We start from the raw sequence: 21493 nt of genomic DNA, 5'->3' as shown, positions 1-21493 counted from the left end.
CAGTTCTGCCCAAACTGAGATCCTGTACAAATTGAACCAAACTCAACATTGTTTAAATTGGAATTATTTCTCTCTCCAGCTTATAACAGGCAAAATTTGCAACACTATATTGAAATAAGCTTGATACAAGGTTCTGAACTGCAGCTTTTTGTAAACTACTTATGTATTGTGACTGGATTCAAAAGTGGAGCCACTAACGAAAACTAGACAAAAATATCTAATTTTGTAGCCCTGACTCTTAGATCCATACTTGCTGCTAGACAGGCTCCACACCAGCAGCACAGCCTCCCAGAATTATCTCTAGATGTCTATACTGTGACAAGGTATTCGCTCATTTCCAAGAGACTGCCTTATGAAAATATGAAGCAAATTAACTTTATTGGTAAAATGGCTTTCATTTAATCCCCTTCTTTCCCTTCTCGAGTACATTATAATCATTTTTTTTCTCATCTGAAACATGCCTATTTGTACAAAAATAAACCTTAATTTGCAGAATATCATTCTCACAAGGTGATGAAAACCATGTTTTAATGTACTGACAGCAGTGTGAAAACTTATTCAGTACTTAAAGGTCCACTGGCGTTATTCCCACTATAACTCTCTGTTGAGTACTGTTGCACCTGTTTCCGTGAACACATTCCTATAAATTTTCACTTCAATCATTTTCCAATTCACCTTCATTAAAGCATGATGTAATCTCTCTTGAATTTCTTTGCATTGTAATTAAATGTACTGGCATAGCTTTAAAGACAGTCTACATTTGGATTCAAACAGCTGTTTGCTCAGCATGAACAGTCTCATTCTTACATCAATGTTGGTTACATAACCTTGTATGTGTTGAGCTTGAATCTCTGCTACTCTAATACATGCCATCCTAAACCTTGTAAAGTTAATTCTATTTCTACTGCAGGGAAGAAGCACTGAAATTTAGCTCCACTTTTTAATTATCTGTTAAACTTTGGGAAGACCGAAGCCATTGTCTGCAGCCCCCACCACAAACTCTGTACTTTAACCCATCCCCCTCCCCGGGCACTGTCTTGGTTTGAACTAGACTGTTCATAGTCTTGGCGTCCTATTCATCCCTGTGCTGAGCTTCTGACTCCATATCCTCTCCATCACAAAGGCCGCCTACCTCTACCTTCATGACATCGCCTGCCTTTGCCCCTGCTTCAGTCCATCTGTTGTTGAAACTCTCATCCATGTCCTTTTAACACCCGGACTTGATTATTCCAATGCTCTCCTGTTAGCCTCCCACCTCTATGCTCTGTAAACTTCAGCTGATCCAAAGACTCTGCTGGACGTTTCCTATCCCACACCAAGTCCCGCTCAACCATCACTCCTGTACTTGCTGACCTAGATTGGCTCCCTGTCCTCCAATGCCTCAAATTTAAAATCCTCATCCTTGTGTTAATATCCCTTCATGTCCTTGTTCCTTCCCATATCTGCAACCTTCTCCAACTCTACAACTCATTAAGAACTCTCCATTTCTCTAATTTTGGCCTTGTGCATCCATCCCATCCTTCACCCCTGATGGCTGTGCCATCAGCAGTTTAGGCTCCATGTTCTGTAATTCCCTAAACCTCTACAACTCCCTTTCCTCCTTTAAGACCTTCCTTTAAAGGTACTTCTTTGACCAAGTTTTTGATTATCCCTCATAATATCTCCTTCTTTGGCACAGCATCCATTTTTAGCTGATTACATCTCTGTGAAGCTCCTTTGTATGCTTTACTATGTTAAAAACATATATAAATGCAAGCTGTTGCAAATAATAATTATATGGCTGTAGTCTCTTTAAGGGATCAGATGATGACACAAACCTGACATATTATTGTCATATGAATTCCAAAATGAGATTGCAATGCCTCATATATTCATTGTTTTTAGAGTTTAGAATGTGGGCAGTTTTATCCCATTTTGGGCCTTTTTTTCCCTATACCAGTGATAGGTGTCCAAGCAGAGGCATCACTCAGTGCATGCTGTGTATATCTGATTTACAGTGATCTCCCTTATGAATGATTGATGATTGGAATGTAATCATTATGGTGCTGAATTTCCTCCGGTCCCACACTGCTGATGTAAATACGAAGGGGTAGGATTTCTGCTAGTTTATAACTTGCGCTTTTGATTCCAGCCCATTTTCGGCGCATGCCAGAACCATTTACAGCACCACCAGAACGCATGACACAGGGGTGGAGGCGGAAGGAAATTGCTGTGGTGCATTGCCACAATGTAAATGGATCCGCAGTCCCAGTCCAACATTTAAAAACAATTCTCAAATTGTCCCGAATAGAAAAGTACCAGTTACCCTAAAGCAAACTTTCTGGAGATTGGCTTCTTAAGCTTCAAATCTCCCCTTCATATCTATTAACAATGCTCTACATCAAAATACATTAGCGTCTCTTGCGCCCAATTGTTAGGGTGCAAGTGAAAAGAAATATGACACTGGAGCTTTTGACAGCTGCTAAAGGAGTAGGGAGCCAGTGTAATAGGTTCCTATTTCATTTTGCACCGTTGCCTGCCCAGATTATGTCGCTTCCCTGGTGCAAAGGCTGTGGAAATTCAGGCCCTGTATATTTATTAAGTGATAATTAACAGTTGTTACCGATGTTAAGGGAAAGACCATAATAAATAAGGTAAATAAAAATAGAAGAACTGTCAGCCCCTCCACATGCACTTCAAACAACCATTATTATTTTTAAAAATACCGAACAGTAAATGAATTCAAGAATGTACTCTAATATCAGAATTTGTGACCCCAATATTAGAATGGAGGTGGGATGGCAGCTGGGGGAGTGTGATTGGGCGCGTGGGTAACCCGACCAATAAAAAAAGGTTTTTTCCCAAACGATCGCGATTCAATTGGTGCCACTTAACATGGCTTCTGGGTTTGCTGTCCGAAAGCTGCGCAGCGGCCAGACTGTGCACCCGCATCACAGGCTGTCATCTGGAGGAGCTCTATTTAAAGGGCCATTGCTCCAAAGGCTTTTGCTAGGGCAAAAGACCACAATGGAGCAGCACAGAGGCAAGGCTGCTCCAAGGTTTAACGATGCCTCACTCCAGGTGCTACTGGATAGGGTGAGGAGCAGGAGGAATGTGGGAGGAAGTGGCCTGCCTTTGCCACCAAGAAGGCCTGCCTCGAGGTGGCAGACGAGGTCACCAGCAGCAGCAACATATCCCGCACCTGGATCCAGTGCAGTAAACGCTTCAATGACCTAACTAGGTCAGCCAAAGTGAGTACACTTACAGATTCTCCGACATTCTGTGTTGTACATCACCGCACCCCCCCCCTCTCCCCAATCATTCTGACTGTCAAGACTACCTTATCACATCACTCCTCACACCCACTTAAGAGTCATCCTCAACTTACCTGCACTTCCTCGCACTTCTTCACCTCCCCATTAGTCACCCCACCACTACCACTCACCCCAATCCTCATCAACATGATGGCTCTGTATCATACTCTCTGATGTATCTCTGACATGGTCAGCTTCACCCAAACCAATGCATTCATCAGTTAGCCACCTCACCATCACTAACTCACACATCTGTTCTTTATCCCCTTCTAGGAGAAGAGAGCGCAAAATGGACACGAGAGGGTGAGGACTGGAAGGGAGCCTCCACAAACACTGGTCCTCACAGATGCGGAGCAGGAGGCGCCTGAGCTAAGCCGTACCCTCGAGTGCCTGTCTGTCGAGGATGGCAAGACTGGCACCCCACAAACGTCTGGTGACACAACTTTAACATTCATCACACACAATATTAATTGATGTTAGCATGCCTTGCCATCTTCAACACCTCAGTATACTCATCGCAACATGACACATCTGTGATGATGCTTAATATTGCCTCTGTTCTCTTACAGGGCCTTCAGCGACCGCAATGATGGCAGAGGGCGATTCCTGAGAGGACGTGTCGGCCTCTGAGGGTGCACCGTCACATCTTAGTGAGCCATCCACCAGCGCAGATACTCACACCTTGGTAGGTCCTAGTACTCAATTAGTTGGGTTGGCACCTGGTGAGTCACCACACACAAGTGAGCATGAGCAGACACTGGTGGCAGGGGAAACTTGGAGAGTCCGCGTCGGGGGGAGCACTCCTATTCAGGCTCTGCTCAACTGGACACAGACACTGAATCCTGGGGGCCATCCTTTGAAAGGAGAATGATCGAGGGGCAGCAGCACATTTGCAAGGTACTGGAACAGGTGTTATGCGCACTCTCCACAATAGCACAGAGGATGGAGGAGTCCAACTCCTGCACGAGTCCCTTACAGTCAGAAACGGGAGAATTTATAATGGGGAACAGGGAAATGGCAGAGCAATTAAACAAATACTTTGGTTCTGTCTTCACGGAAGAGGACACAAATAACTTCCCGAAATGCTAGGGAACCAAGGGACTAGGGAGAAGGAGGAATTAAAGGAAATTAGTATTAGTAAAAAAAGTGCTGGAGAAATTAATGGGACTGAAAGCTGATAAATCCCCAGGACCTGATAATCTGCATCCCAGAATATTAAAAGAGGTAGCCATGGAAATAGTGGATGCATTCGATGTCATTTTCCAAAATTCTATAGATTATGAAACAGTTCCTGCAGATTGGAGGGTGGCAAATGTAACCCCACTATTTAAAAAAGGAGGGAGAGAGAAAACAGGGAACTACAGACCGGTTAGCCTAACATCAGTAGTAGGGAAAATGCTAAAGTCTATTATAAAGGATGTGATAACAGGACACTTAGAAAATATCAACGGGATTAGACAAATTCAACATGGATTTATGAAAGGGAAATCATGTTTGACAAACCTACTGGAGTTTTTTGAGGATGTAACTGGTGGAATAGATAAGGGAGAACCAGTGGATGTGGTTTATTTGGATTTTCAGAAGGCCTTTGATAAAGTCCCACTTAAGAGGTAAGTGTGCAGAATTGAAGCACATGGGATTGGGGGTAATATACTGGCGTGGATTGAAAATTGGTTAACAGACAGGAAACAGAGAGTAGTAATAAATGGTTCTTTTTTGGGGTGGCAGGCAGTGACTAGTGGGGTACCGCAGGGATCAGTACTTGGGTCCCAGCTATTCACAATATATATCAATGATTTGGATAAGGGAACCAAATGTAATATTTTCAGGTTTGCTGACAACACAAAACTAGATGGGATCGTGAGTTTTGAAGTGGATGCAAAGAGGTTTCAAGGCGATCTAGACAAGATGAGTGAGTGGGATGGCATGGCAGATGCAGTATAATGTGGATAAATGTGAAGTTATCCATTTCGGAAGGAAAATCAGAAAGGCAGAGTATTATTTAAATAGTGACAGATTGGGGAATGTTGATGTACAAAGGGACCTGGGTGTCCTTGTACACCAGTCACTGAAAGCAAACATGCAGGTGCAGCAAGCAGTTAGGAAGGCAAATGGTATGTTGGCCTTCATTGCAAGAGGATTTGAGTATAGCAGCAAGGATGTCTTACTGCAGTTATACAGGGCCTTGATGAGACCAAACCTGGAGTATTGTGTGCAGTTTTGGTCTCCTTACCTAAGAAAGGATATACTTGCCAGAGAAGGAGTGCAGCGAAGGTTCACCAGACTGATCCCTAGGATGGCAAGACTGTCGTATGAGGAGAGATTGGCCTGTATTCACTCGAGTTTCGAAAAGAGGGGATCTCATTGAAACATATAAAATTCTGACAGGGCTAGACAGGCTGGATGCAGGGAGGATGTTTCCCCTGGCTGGGGGGTCCAGAACGAGGGGTCACAGTCTCAGGATATGGGGTAGGACATTTAGGACTGAGATAAGGAGAAATTTCTTCACTCAGGGGGTGGTGAACCTGTGGAATTCTCTACCACAGAAGGCTGTGGAGGCCAAGTCACTGAATATATTTAAGAAGGAGCTAGATAGATTTCTAGACACAAAAGGTATCAAGGGGTATGGGGAGAGAGCAGGAATACGGTATTGAGATAGAGGATCAGCCATGATCCATATTGGATAGCGGAACAGGCTCGAAGGGCCGAATGGCCTGCTCCTATTTTCTACGTTTCTATGAGTGGAATGGTGGCACAGGTGTGGGAAGGAATCTCTGAGATAGTGCCTGCAATGGAGAGAAGGCTAGCCTCTGTTGAGCTTCAAGCACGGCTCACAAATGAGTCCATTCAGGCCCTGACAACAGATGTTCAGACTCAGGGTGAACAACATTCTGCCATCTTAAACAGGCAGACAGAAACTTTACAACTGGGCTTCCAATGCATCATACATGTCCTCCAAACTATTCTCCAGCAGGGTGGTAGGAGTGATGTGGGCCTGGTCCAGGAGAGGGATGATGGCGAAAGGGGACATGGAAGTGGAGACGCCACTCAAAGCGCTCCCACGTCTCACCTGTTGCCCCCTTCTCAACTAATACCCGCAATGCTGCCTCCTCTCCAGATGGCCGAGTCTGGCCCTGCACAGTACAGGTGGAACAGTCTTTCGAGGGGCCCTCATGGGCTCCAAAACCCAAAGGGCGTAGGCCCAAAGCATTTAAGCAGTCAGGGCATGAGTATGAGCAACCTGTCACTACCTCTGCTGCAGCCACAGGGGATGCACTACGTAGAAGTAGTCGGAAGAGAAAGGCAAAGGTTTTATGAGCACGAAGGGTATGCACAAGGGCATTTGACAGACTGTCATGTTTTTCATTTATATTTGCCTTTTGTTAAAGTGACATTAAATGTTATGATTGTCACCACGACTGCCACGTCTTGCCCCTTCTTGACTAGTTTTTGTGATAGGGGCCTTTCATGAGGTTCACCATGAACGGTGACATTTTATGCCACCCACTGGTCACTTTACAGTGGGTGTATGTGTAGTTACAGGACTGTTTTGTGCAGGGAGGGTGGGCAGCCTGGTGTGGGTGCTGCTCTTTCCAGGTGGTGTGATGACTGGACTCTTCACACTTTCTGATGTTAGGAAAACCGTTCAGATATCAGTGACTCCCTGGCCTCATGAGCAGCCAGTTGAGCCGCTGCTCTGCCCATGGGTTCCTCCTCCTCAATGTGGGTGGCGGATGTGGATGGGGCCTCCTCAAGCGGCACCCCTCTCTGTTGTGCCATGTTGTGCAGGGCACAACACACTGCTATAATGCGTCCCACTCTGTCTGGTGCATATTGAAGCGCTCCACCAGAATGATCAAGGCATCCAAATCGCATCTTGAATAGCCCTATAGCATGCTCAATTGCAGACCTGGTAGCGATGTGGCTGTCGTTATATGGATGCTGTTGCTCACTGATGGGGTTCCTCAGAGGTGTCATGAGCCACGTGTGCAGGGGGTATCGCTTGTCCCCGAGGAGCGAGCGCTTAAGGGTGTTCGGTGCGTGAAAGAGGGGTGGGATGTTGGATTCCTTCAGGATGAAGGAATTTTGGCAGCTGCCAGGCAATCTGGCGCAGACATGAAGGAATCTTTTGCAGTGGTCACAAATGAGCTGAGTGTTGATGGAGTGATACCCCTTTCTGTTGATGAATAGTCCTGGCTCGTGTGGAGGTGCTCGTATTGCTCTATGGGTGCAATCGGTTACACCCTGCACCCATGGGAAGCCGGCCACAGAGTGGAATCCCACTGCCATCTCCATCTGGCTGAGGTTGTCCATGGGGAAGTTGACGTACTGCAAGACTCTACGAAACAAGCCGTCGGTGACCTGCCTTATGCACTTCTGTGCGGATGACTGAGAGACCCTGGCGATGTCTCCGGTAGCACCCTGGAATGATCCGGAGGCAAAGAAGTTGAGGGCAGTGATGACTTTGACAGCAACGAGCAATGAGATGCCGCTCGGCCCAGACAGGTGCAGCTCGGCCTGAAGGAGGCTGCAGACGTCTGCGACTACCTGGTGACTCAGTCTGAGCCTCTGTTTGCACTGCTCCTCTGAGAGGTCCAGGAAGCTGAGCCTCGGTCTGTAGAGCCTGTGGCGAGGGTAGTGCCTCCTGCGATGTCTCTCTCTTTGTTGTTGCCCTCTGAGCTCTTGTGCAGGTGCCTGTAGTGCAGCTGCAAGTGGCGGAAGTGCATGCCGTGCCTGGCAAGGCTGGTGATGTTGCTCGTCCTCGGATGTAGTGGTAAACGCAGCCATGGCGTCCCCCATCCTGATGGTGTGAGTATGAGGGGGTCCGAAAAGTTGTTAAATATGTGTGAACAGAAGAATTGTGAGCGGAAAGTAAGAATTTTGAGTGAAAACACAAAGATCTCGCAGCCAAAAGTTTGTGTGAAAGAACTGAGTGCCCTGCTGCAATAACTCACCTTTTCTCCCCATCTGTCAAACAAACATTTGAATATGCAACTGGCAGCTGGCTGAAACAAGCCTGGAAGAACAGGGAGTGTTTCCCACAGCACGGGGAACACATTGAGGATGTTTCAAAATTGGACCCCTGCCTTAATGTGGACAAAATTAAGTACTTTAAGTATCTAAATTAATCTCGTAACTATCATCCCGCTGGCCTTAATTGCCGGTGGGACTTCCGCATTTGGGAGGCGCACCCACCCAGATGCGTCGATGGGGAACCCGGAAGTCAGTGGGTTGGAGCTGGGTTCCAATCCCGCTCGGGATTTCCGCGATTTTTGGAGACCCCCCACCCCCAACACACCCGCTACTTCCTTCCAAAATCGAGCCCTGTGTGTTGTGTGCAGCCTTCAACTTCTTATGCTGTTGCCACTAGGGAAACACTTTATAGGAGCACTAGAATAGGCAAACGAATGCAGAAGAGAGGCATTAGGGGTTTGTTTGATGATGTTTAGTTTTCAAACTGCACTGTAAAGAATGGTGAAATGAACCGTTACTGAACAATCTGCTGTTGTACAGCAGTTTCTTTGCATTGGTGTTGATGTTAAAGATGAGGGCATTCATCAGCTGGGTATAAGGAATGGATGTGGTGGTAGGAGGGACTGTAGATGCATTGAGGGGAGGGATGATTCAGTGGAACCATTCATTTATGATTTGCTGACTCACAGCTCTGCCAGTTAGCAGCATTACCAATGGTTTGCTTTATGAGAACTCTGGTTCCTGTGTGGCTTTGATTGTAGCACTCCCCAGCGTCTGTGCTCAGGTTCCTATCAGGCCTCATGAGCCAGATGGTCAGGGAATAGCCCTTTTCCCCTAACAGCCAGCCTGACACACGATGGTCTGGGTGGAAAAAAAAGTGGGAATTGAGGACTGGCGCAGAACAAAGGCATCGTGGCTGCTGTCTGGAAATCAGGCACAGGCCTGCATGATCCACTGTCTGTGGTCGCTCACCGGCTGGATATTCAGAATGGAAACCTTTCCTATACAAATATTCTGGGGGTCCTCATATAGAGCACACAGAACAATGTGTGTGCAATTAATGACTCCCTGAACTGTGGGAAGCCAGCAACTGGGGTGAAGCCCAGAGCTTGCTCCTCGTTTGGCAACGTCCATAGGAAAGGTGATGAAATGGTTCCACTTGTCGAAGAGTGTATCTGTCACCTGCCTTATGTAGCAGTCATGATGTGGAGATGCCGGTGATGGACTGGGGTTGACAATTGTAAACAATTTTACAACACCAAGTTATAGTCCAGCAATTTTATTTTAAATTCACAAGCTTTCGGAGGCTTCCTCCTTCGTCAGGTAAATGTTCAGGAGCTCCTTGAAGCCTACGCATTTATACATATAGAACAATACATGGTGTTTACAGACTGCCCCTGCAACTGACTGCAAAAAAACAGAGAGACTGCCTCTCTCTGTTTTTTTTTTCCTGTTTGTTTTTTTGTTGAATGTGTATTCGGGGGTTCTGCAGGTGACACCTCTCTGTCTGAACACGGTGATTGCCTTGGCAACGGGCAGTTGCAGGGGCAGTCTGTAAACACCATGTATTGTTCTATATGTATAAATGCGTAGGCTTCAAGGAGCTCCTGAACATTTACCTGACGAAGGAGGAAGCCTCCGAAAGCTTGTGAATTTAAAATAAAATTGCTGGACTATAACTTGGTGTTGTAAAATTGTTTACAATTATGTAGCAGTGCAAGCAAACTGACTTATGTTGCTGATGTCATCTGTTGCAGCCTGGAATGATCCCGAGGCATAGAAACTGAGGGCCACAGTGACCTTTACAGCCGCAGGCAGTGCTGTTGAGCTACAATTGTTCAGTCATTGCATCCCTGGTGAAGCACAGGCGGCAGGCACAATGCTCATCAATAAATTATGGTATGGCATTCTGTTGCAGAAGATCCACGTGGTGTAACAACTCCTGCCCTCCTTGCTTCTCTTGTGCCAGCAGTTGCCGGTTTCTACTGTCTTGCTTGCCGCTAGTCCTCCTCCTCCCACCCCAATGGCGGACCGGGCAACACATCCATATTTAAGCAATAAAAAGCTCAGGCCCCTGCATGAAGTGCAGAAGATCCTAACATGACTAACCAGATACTTACCTTAATGCGGCCTTATAATTATCACTGATGCAGCCTGCTTGCTGACTGTTGGTGTCAGGTATCACTGGGTGAGCTTAAGAATTAGCAAATCCAGTGCAACCACAGTTCAATTGGACAAGGGTCCTTCAATAGATAAATATTTTAATGTACAGAGCTCCTTACAGCTGGCCGCTTGGATCAACTAAAAGTCGCCCGAACCAATATGGCGGCTGACCGACCTGAAATTCATCTCCAACACTCATTTTTCATGCAAAAAAGGGGCGCGACACAGTACAATTCCTCTGCCGTGAACTCAAATTTGGATGAGGAAAGTTAATGGGGCTGATTTTCATTTTCTGAAGTTAGTTCGAATTCGGTTATCACTGCTTTGAGACCTGCCTGAATCTCAAGTGTATAGAGGTATCACTGGCTCCTGATCACCCTGATGTGCTTTCTTTCATACTGTATCATGTAAACTATGACATGCTTTGATCGGGTGCTTCTTACGAACCTTTCAACATAAAGGTCAGTAAGGCATTCACATCTCATTGCTGGCACAGCTTCCTTTAGGAAACGTCACCTCCACCAACACAAGTCAGGTATGTTAACTCTCTCAACTGATGTGAGGTTGCAAGTGCCAGTAGAATGGCACAGAGAAGCTCTCGGGTAGCCTAACTAGCCTGGCATATCTTCTCAACTCTTCCTCTTCCTCTGAACTTGTCAGACTGGAAGATTCCTATTTGCCAACCCACTGGTGTGAATAGAGAGAGCTGGGACAAAAAAATAAATAAATTCTGATCACAACTAGCACAAAGGCTCCTTAAAGACTGAGTGCCAGCTGAATAAAAAATGGTGCACTAAGGAGGCAAAAATTGTCTCCACTCTCGCAGTTTAATATGCTTTATAAAGTTTATAGAACACAAAACAAAAATAGGTGTGTAATCAGAACAGCCTGTCATTTTTTTCTCTCATACACACAGCTTCTGTTTAAAAAAACTCAATATAAACATTACCAAAATACATTTTTGAAATTTGTCCTCTAGCTTCTCTTCATACAACTTTGAAAAACAACAGAGTAGAAACTGATAGAAGCTAAAGCAAAATATTTAGCAATTCAACTGACTAAATGGTACTGATGCATCCTGGGAAATTGGGTACATTGCACCAGATTAAACTACATAATCGATTCAACTATGCAATGGAAAATTGTGAACTCAATGCCTGCGATTTTCTGTCTACTGATTTTGATGTGCACTTGCAAGTGAGAACCTGGACAATCGACCCTAATGCTTTTCTGTATTTTGGAGTTGCTTTTACTCAAAAACATAATTAAATTGTGTTTACTCCAAATGTTACTCAATGATGAAACTAATAGTTCATTTTGTGTAATGAAACCTGGCCAAATTTACATTAATAATTGGGTAACATGTATATTTTGCACATATGCTAACATTTTCAATATCCTAATGTACTGTAATGTCCTTTTGTAAAACACATATTCAACAAATTGAAAAAAAAACACTGAACAACCAGATAACACTTTCAGGAAACATTTCACTCGCAGTTCAAAACCAAACAGTATTGTCTCCTATAATGTACTGCTCCTTCAGTACTGCACTAGAGTGTCAGCTTAGATTATGTGTTGAAATCCTACTTGGTGACCTTCTCATTTTACATACTTACATCATTTTGCCATCCATACATGTACCCACGAGTTCTATTTTCTAAACAAAGGTTTGCCTGGGGAGAAACTATAGAATAGTCCAGGCCATGGAGATCAGTATGGATTCTGTCAATGGGCTCCCAAGTGACATAATTGCGTGACATAGGATAAGACGTGTGCCAATATTTTCAGTCTCTCCCAGGTAATCTGACCAAGTTTGCCTTTTAGGAGAAACCTAAGTGTAAATGTTAACTGAGGCTGGATGTGTTGACAAGCATTTTAGTTAGACCTTTGCTGGAAAAACAGAAACTTGGATACCTTATCTTTGATGCTTAGCTTTGTGAACAAAATTAGTACTAACCTTGGCAGCTTCGTTTGTCTTGTAAAATGACTAATGTGTAACCAGAAAAGCACGAACAGGAGTATGCGCCCACTATATTGATGCAATGGCCATTTCCCTCACAAGGATCCTCTTCACACTCATTTTTATCTTCAGATCCAAATGGTAAGATGTCATTGGCAAGTGGATTCAATCACAGAAAAAGAGAACAAAGTCATTGACTGGTAATATATAACACAATGTAATTTTACTAGTAATGTTGGTTCAGTTATATTTTAGTCACTGAAATCCCAAGTATTTCCTTTCAGTTCTGACAAACTAACAAAAGGCGTCTACCTGCAATAGTAATCTCTTTTCTCTTTTCAGGTGTTGATGCATCTGTTGTGCATTTTCAGCATTTTCTGTTCTTACTGTTTTTCTGCTGTCTACATAGTTTGCTTTTCCAGCCAATCAACAATCAGATTCCCCTTAAATCCAGTAATATAAACTCTAACTGAAACAGTTGCAATAAAAATATAATTGTAAAAATTTTTCTTCGGACCACATGCAAAACTGCAACAAAATGGAGCAGTCCTGTTTGGAAAATAGTTCCTGTCATATACAGATTTTAAAATGTCAACAGATTAGTTAGATTACAGAAACCCACTGTCTCATTTTTTGGATTAGAAGTTTTGTAATATCTGACCACGAGATGAGTCCAATGGGACTCTGCTGCAGTTTCAAAGATCCAAATAACACTACCCGTACATAACACATTTGTAATCCAATGCCACTGTTAGCTAATATCCAAATCCTAGAAAAATAGACGTTCTTTTAAGGTTGAACATATGTTGACTAACAAATATGTTTGAACATATGTTGACTAACCTAAAGAGATAATTTACCAGTAATCAGTAAGTAACTTAACGTAGGATTCCTGTAGGCTACATAACTGTCACCCAGAAGTCTGTTCCACAAGGGAAACTCTTGTAACAAAAGCCAACTATAAGCACAGGCTACAAATCAGAGATTTAGGAGTTGAATCAAATTTACCAGTGATGCATAGGCACTATAAGAGTTTCATATAAATATCATAAATGAGACTAACCACAGAAATCAGAAGTGTCATAATTTACCTACTTTACAAGTAAAATAAAAATAATGAAAAATATTTTAACATGTTTGCATTCTGATAATTCCACAGGTATTCTTTGCTTTTACAGAATATGATTCTCAAAAAAAGAATACAAGATCGTAAATAATGAATCAAGGAAAAGGAGTAAGCAATTTTTGCTGCCCATTATCCTAACCCGCACCAAGTCCCGTTCATCCATCAACCCTGTGCTAGCTGTCCTACATTGGTTCCCGGTCCATCAATGACTGAAATTTAAAGTTCTTATTCCTCGTCTTCAAATCACTCATGGCCTCTTACGCATCCCCAACTCTGGATGGCCTCGCAACCTTTCTCTCCTCCTTTAAGACCCTCCTTAAAACCTACCTCTTTGACCAAGCTTATAGGCACTCTTCCTAATATCTCTTTCTTTGGCTCGTTTGTCAATTTTTGTCTGATTATGCTCCTGTGAAGTGCCTTGGGACATTTTCCTATGTTAAAGGCACTATATAAGAGTGAAATCTGGAAGCATTTTTTTAAACAAAGGGTAATGGAATCTGGAACTAGCTCTCCCAAAAGGCTGGTAATGCAGGATTAATTGAAATTTTGAAGACTCAGATTAATCGATTTTTGTTGGCTAAGGATATCAAGGGATACCCTTATACAGGTACAGCAAGTGATTAGGAAGGGAAATGGAATGTTGTCATTTATTGCAAGGGGAATAGGATATAAAAGTAGAGATGTTTTGCTACAGTTGTACAGGGCATTGGTGAGACCACATCAAGAATACTGTGTGCAGTTTTGGTCTCCTTATTTAAGGACATAATTGCTTTGGAGGCGGTTCAGAGCAGGTTCACTCGACTGATTCCTGGGATGAGCGGGTTATCTTATAAAAGTTGGACAAGTTGGGCTTGTATACACTGGAGTTTAGAAGAATGAGAGGTGATCTTATTGAAACATATAAAATCCTGAGGGGACTAGAAGGGGTAGATGCCGAGAGGATGTTTCCCCTTGTGGGAGAGACTTGAACCAGGGGCCACAGTTTAAAAATAAGGGGTCTCCCATTTAAGATGGAGATGAGGAGAAATTTTTTCTCTCAGAGGGTCGTGAGTCTGTGGAACTCCCTTCCCCAGAGAGGGGTGGCGGCAGGATCACTGAATATTTTTGAGGCAGAGTTAGATAGATTCCTGATTAACAGGGGAGTCAAAGGTTATAGTAGGTAGACGGGAAAGTAAGGTTGAGGTCACAATCAGATCAGCCATGATCTTATCAAATGGCAGAGCAGGCTCGAGGGGCCGAATGGCTTTCTCCAGCTCTTAATTCGTATGTTCATATATGGAACAAAGGTGGGTAAATGGAGTAGAGGTACAGATCTGCCATGATCTAATTGAATGGCAGAACAGGCTCAAGGGGCTGACTGGCTTACTCCTGTTTCTATGTTCCCATACAAATGCAAGTTGTTGTTGTTGATGAAAAATGGTATGATAATAAGCAGATGAACCTTGATTAGTACACATTTGGAGGAACCTCTATTGTATTTCATGCTTGCATTCAGTGTCTTGCCAGCTATTATAATGCACTTCATATATCTTCACTCAATCATATGATTAGATATCAGCACTGATCATGTTTATCCACAGAAAATAATTTTAAAATGGCATCATTGAGAACAGATTTTCTATATTTATTTTACCTATACAGTCAGTGCCTTGTTGGTTCAGCACAAATCCTGTTGAACAAATGCATCGATAACCTCCCATTGTATTTTCACATTGTCCATAGCTACAAAGCTGTGGGATTTGCCTGCATTCATCAGTATCTGTCAAACAAAACCATCAGTTTCAGATATAGTTGCAAACTGTTACAATTTATTAATAAAGAAGAAACTATGACACTATGAAACATGAAAGTTATATTTAGCCAGACTTGCATGCAACAGAACAGGTGCAGTATAACTTCCTATGTAAATTTATAAATATTCTCAAATATGCAATTCTATTTAGATTTTGCAGAAGTATATCGAACTGCAGTTAACTACATTCAACATGCTTTATTTTTACTACCCAAATTGAAGACATCTCAGAAGGAATGATAGCTTTATCTCTCTCTTTGCATCCTAAAGATCCTAATCATAGCAATTAAATTGGAGAGTCTGAGTCTAACTCAGACAGGTGCTTAAGACTAAGTGGCGCAGAAAATGGCAATATCATAATGGTATCGTAGAAGGTGTTCTTCTAAGTTTTGGAATGTGACACATTGGTTACTCTGCATCTAAGAGACATTATGCTGGGAGTAGGTGGTGTTGTGATAGGGTGCAAAGAGGAAAAGGTTATATTCCCAGAACCATTATTGAATAATGCTCATTTTGAAAAATGCCCTAACTGAATAAAAGATGAGCCATGGTTTATGGCCTCTAGCATACAAATGACCAATCAAGTTTCTGATGAAAAAAAATGCTGAAACTTTGTACTGATTGAAGTGAATGAGAAGGCAAAGTTTTTGTAGTTTTTTTTAGCACTGTTAGTGCAAAGCACTCCCACGACTGGTACAACACAGCAAGAAGCAGAGTAAATCTCTTAGTGCTTTTCTTAATAACATTTCTCGGTTCCATTACCTTTAATTCCTGCAGGAAACACTGCAGTCCACAGTTTAATAAAATCTGAAAATGTACCGGCAAGATTAAGTCAAAATCATATAGTGGTAGTTAATTAGGGTTGGAGGCATCCAGATCTACTGTCTATACAGAATAGATGTTATGAATTCCCTCACTTAATATATTGTTGTTGTGAATTGTGTAAGATCAGTGAATAACGAAAATGGTTAATTTATAAGTACCACAAAATAAACTTGTTGGCAAAATTAAAGCCCATGGGATTAAAGGGACAGTGACAGCGTGGATACAAAATTAGCGAGGGGACAAAAAGCAAAGTAGTGGTGAATGGTGGTTTTTCAGACTGGAGGGAAGTATACAGTGGTGTTCCCCAGGGGTCCTTAGATATGGGGACAGTGCCTGAGGACTGGAGGACTGCAAATGTTAGACCCCTGCTCAAAAAAGAGGAGAGGGATAAACCCGACAATTAGAAGCCACTCGGTCTAACGTTGGTAGTGGAGAAATTTTGAAACACAATAATCCAGGACAAAATAATGTGACACATGGAAAAGTATGAATTAATAAATGAAAGTCAGCACAGATTTGTTAAAGGAAAATCATGTTTGACTAACTTGATTTTTTTTTTATTCGTTCATGGGATGTGGGCGTCATTGGCGAAGCCAGTATTTATTGCCCATCCCTAATTGCCCTTGAGAAGGTGGTGATGAGCCACCTTCTTGAACCACTGTAGTCCGTGTGGTGAAGGTTCTCCCACAGTGCTGTTAGGTAGGGAGTTCCAGGATTTTGACCCAGCGATGATGAAGGAACGGTGATATATTTCCAAGTCGGGATGGTGTGTGACTTGGAAGGGAATGTGCAAGTGGTGTTGTTCCCATGAGCCTGCTGCCCTAGTCCTTCTAGGTGGTAGAGGTCGTGGGTTTGGGAGGTGCTGTCCAAGAAGCCTTGGCGAGTTGCTGCAGTGCATCCTGTGGATGGTACACACTGCAGCCACAGTGCGCCGGTGGTGAAGGGAGTGAAGGTTTAGGGTGGTGGATGAGATGCCAATCAGGCAGGCTGCTTTGTCCTGGATGGCGTCGTGCTTCTTGAGTATTGTTGGAGCTGCACTCATCCAGGCAAGTGGAGAGTATTCCATCACACTCCTGACTTGTGCCTTGTAGATGGTGGAAAGGCTTTGGGGAGTCAGGAGGTGAGTCACTCGCCACAGGATACCCAGCCTCTGACCTGCTCTTATAGCCACAGTATTTATGTGGCTGGTTCAGTTAAGTTTCTGGTCAATGGTGACCCCCAGGATGTTGATGGTGGGGGATTTGGCGATGGTAATGCCGTTGAATTTAAGGGGAGGTGCTTAGACTCTCTCTTGTTGCAGATGGTCATTGCCTGGCACTTGTCTGGCGCGAATGTTACTTGCCACTTATCAGTCCAAGCCTGGACGTTGTCCAGGTCTTGCTGCATGCGGGCACGGACTGCTTCATTATCTGAGGAGTTGCGAATGGAACTGAACACTGTGCAATCATCAGCGAACATCCCCATTTCTGACCTTATGATGGAGGGAAGGTCATTGATGAAGCAGCTGAAGATGGTTGCCCTGAGGAACTCCTGCAGCAATGTCCTGGGGCTGAGATGATTGGCCTCCAACAACCACTACCATCTTCCTTTGTGCTAGGTATGGCTCCAGCCACTGGAGAGTTTTCCCCCTGATTCCCATTGACTTCAATTTTACTAGGGCTCCTTGGTGCCATTCTCGGTCAAATGCTACATTGATGTCAAGGGCAGTCACTCTCATCTCACCTCTGGAATTCAGCTCTTTTGTCCATGTTTGGACCAAGGCTGTAATGAGGTCTGGCGCCGAGTGGTCCTGGCGGAACCCAAACTGAGCATCGGTGAGCAGGTTATTGGTGAGTAAGTGCCACTTGATAGCACTGTCGACAACACCTTCCATCACTTTGCTGATGATTGAGAGTAGGCTAATGGGGCGGTAATTGGCTGGATTGGATTTGTCCTGCTTTTTGTGGACAGCAGATACCTGGCCAATTTTCCGCATTGTCGGGTAGATGCCAGTGTTGTAGCTGTACTGGAACAGCTTGGCTAGAGGCGCGGCGAGTTCTGGAGCACAAATCTTCAGCAATACTGCCGGGATGTTGTCGGGGCCCATAGCTTTTGCTGTATCCAGTGCACTCAGCCATTTCTTGATATCATGTGAAGTGAATCGAATTGGCTGAAGACCGGCTTCTGTGATGGTGGGGTTAGCGGGAGGAGGCCGAGATGGATCATCCACTCGCACTTCTGGCTGAAGATGGTTGCAAACGCTTCATCTTTGTCTTTTGCACTCACGTGCTGGACTCCGCCATCATTGAAGATGGGGATTTGATGAAATAAATGATGAGGGTAGTGCGGTTGATGTTGTGCACATGGACTTTCAAAAGGCATTTGATAAAGTACCACATAATAGACTTGTTAGCAAAATTAAAGCCCATGGGATTAAAGGGACAGTGGCAGCATGGATACAAAGTTGGCTAAGGGATAGAAAGCGGAGAGTAGTGATGAACGTTTGTTTTTCAGACAAGCAGGAAGTATGCAGTGGTGCTCCCCAGGGGTCAATATTGGGACCATTCCTCTTCTTGATATATATTAATGACCTGGACTTGGGTATTGAGGGTAGAATTTCAAATTTGCAGATCACACGAAACTCAGAAATGTGGTAAACAATGTGGAGGATAGTAACAGACTTCAGGAGGACAAAGACAGACTGGTGAAATAGGCAGACACATGGCAGATTAAATTTAACGCAGAGAAGTGTGAAGTGATGCATTTTGGTAGGAAGAAAGAGGAGAGGCAATATAAACTAAATGGTACAATTTTGAATGGGGTGCAGGAATAGAGAGACTTGGGGGTGCACATATACAAATCTTTGAAGATGGCAGGACAAATTGAGAAGCCTGTTAAGAAAGCATATGGGATCCTGGGCTTTATTAATAGCGACACAGAGTACAAAAGCAAGGAAGTTATGCTAAACCTTTATAAAACACTGGTTAGGCCTCAGCTGGAGTATTGTGTTCAATTCTGGGCACCACACTTTAGAAAGGCATTAGAGAGGGTGCAGAAGAGATTTACTAGAATGGTACCAGGGATGAGGGACTTCAGTTGTGTGGAGAGACTGGAGAAGCTAGGGTTGTTCACCTTAGAACAGAGAAGGTTAAGGCTAGATTTGATAAAGGTGTTGAAGATCATGAACGGTTTTGACAGAGTAAATAAGGAGAAACTGTTTCCAGGGACAGAAGGGTCGGTAGCCAGAGGACACAGACTTAAGGTGATCGGCAAAAGAGCCAGAGGCGACATGAGGGAACATGTTTTTATGTAGCGCATTTTAATGATCTGGAATTGGTGGTGGAAGCAGATTCAATAGTAATTTTCAAAAGGGAATTAGATAAATACTTGAAGGGAAAAAATTTACAGGGCTATGGGGAAAGAGCAAGGGACTGGGACTAATTGGATCGGTCTTTCAAAGAGCCGGCACAGGCACAATGGGCTGAATGGCCTCCTCCTGTGCTGGACTTACTATGATACTATTTACTTTTAGGGCAGCTAAGTTGCCATAAACTGATCGCACAGAGTAAATTTATTTAGAGAAACAGTAGGCTTTATGCAGGAGGAAAACAGAATAATTCTATTAACTAATAATTCCACAGTGGTCCTTCTACCATAGATTAGTTATGTTTGTATAATAACATGGAATATTTTCCAACAATGCCAGCTGAAATTATGCACAAAATTTTTTTTTTGCAAATGAGTGGTAAATTTAAAGTATTAAACCCATGATCTGATAATTACAATTATATATTCAGATCACTATTGAAATTTTCCAAATGAAATAACCTGTTGCCACAGTTTGCACACCATCAAAACAGCTCAGGGTTAAAAATTACTCTTGCAGTTTATGAAGAACATTTATGAAATGTTTCTTACCGACACACTTTGTTTGCTGATTATCCAGCTGATAACCAGAGTCACAGTTACACAAATATCCAACCTGCTGATTGATGCAAAGTCCTGGACCACAAATGTTTGGTGAAGCGTTACATATATTTATAACTATGGGTGTGGAAGAAAATAGAAGAATAAAAACTTAATTTCCATGTTAATACAGAAAAAGCTATTAGCACTTTGTTTCTACTGTTAACCAAGTGAATGTTAGAATGGAACTTTTAAGGACTGAAGTAATTTTGTAGGTTTAAACTGTACACATTTATTACCATATACAATATAAAGTATCTTCTGTCAGTTTCTAATATTTTAACCTAACTGTAAATTGGGAGAGTGGTTTGGTGCTATATATTCAAGACCACTGTAAACTGGACTGAAACTGCCCAAATTTATTTGTTAGCAGCTTTAACAGTCACCAGAGATAGAATGTCATCCAAGCTGTCTTTGTTGATAGGATCACAAGTCCAGAGATGAAAGAACAGTTTCCAACTGAGTGAATTTTTAAAATTATTGTTATTGTAATTGTTCTTTAGTTACAACACATAGTTACACATCATATTCATAGCATTTGGTATACAAAATACATTATGATAATGAGTGAGCCTTACAAAGAGCCTTGCAGATGACCTTGATGACCGATTATGGGGAGCAATACTAATGTTAAAACATTCTTCTGCATTTGCCTGCCGAATCAATGTGCGATGGGCTTTGTGTGTACCACCAAAGCATTTTAAATTACTATATTCAGATGAAGTGAAACATATGCCTCTTAGGTGTTGTTTGTGCTATAAGGAGAATTGCTGGCATGCTGGAAGTTGCTGGCAGTAGGTATGGGGACCAGATTTTGGAAAATTTCTTACTTGCATGGAATCCAGAATTGAGTTGTAGTTTGTATCCAGGAGAAGCACTTGGGGACACCCAGAAGGCAGTGTGCTGAATCTGGTTGAAGCCTCTATGCTCTGGTTTGAGACTATATGAACTGGATTCCAATTCATTATTGGAGAGGGTTCATTCAAGATCACTTCCCCAAGCAAATTTTGTCATGACTGTATTTTCTGAACACATGGAAGTAATCATCACGTATCCCTGAGAAACCAAGTTTGATATTGTGACTCTGGATAGGAGAAAGATTTCCAGCGCTGAGATTAGCTGGCTGACTAGCCCAGTTGATCTGACTGGGTCAGAAGTGTTTGATTTGTATGTATCAGAATGCATCATTCTGGTGCAGCTGGAATTTGGTTTGAAGGGTTAAGGATTTATGGTTCCATTATCAAGGCATTATGAAAGCCTTTGGATGTCTTTACTGCACCAAGCTTAAAACCCCCTCCTATAGCTGCCCATGGGCTCTGTGTTTGCATTGTTTGGATGATGCTGCTGATATCTGGTGAAATGGATGTAGTGGTCCACATTTCTCCATACCCACAAGTTGATTCAGATTAGGT

At 43.1% G+C, this 21493-nt stretch overlaps 1 protein-coding gene across 1 annotated transcript in view; it reads right to left on the bottom strand.

Annotated features, from left to right (window-relative positions):
- The window catches only part of LOC137326682 (latent-transforming growth factor beta-binding protein 2-like), a 607725-nt gene that overhangs the window by 170873 nt on the left and 415359 nt on the right, over nucleotides 1-21493 (bottom strand). The window contains exons 16-18 of the mRNA XM_067992000.1: nucleotides 20034-20159; nucleotides 15153-15278; nucleotides 12391-12519 (exon numbers count right to left, since the gene is read on the bottom strand). Coding sequence (XP_067848101.1) covers nucleotides 12391-12519; nucleotides 15153-15278; nucleotides 20034-20159 — 381 coding nt within the window. The remainder of the gene's footprint in view (nucleotides 1-12390; nucleotides 12520-15152; nucleotides 15279-20033; nucleotides 20160-21493) is intronic.

Source organism: Heptranchias perlo, chromosome 10, assembly GCF_035084215.1.
Source record: "Heptranchias perlo isolate sHepPer1 chromosome 10, sHepPer1.hap1, whole genome shotgun sequence".
Taxonomy (NCBI): domain Eukaryota; kingdom Metazoa; phylum Chordata; class Chondrichthyes; order Hexanchiformes; family Hexanchidae; genus Heptranchias; species Heptranchias perlo.
This window is presented reverse-complemented; position numbering and strand designations above follow the sequence as displayed.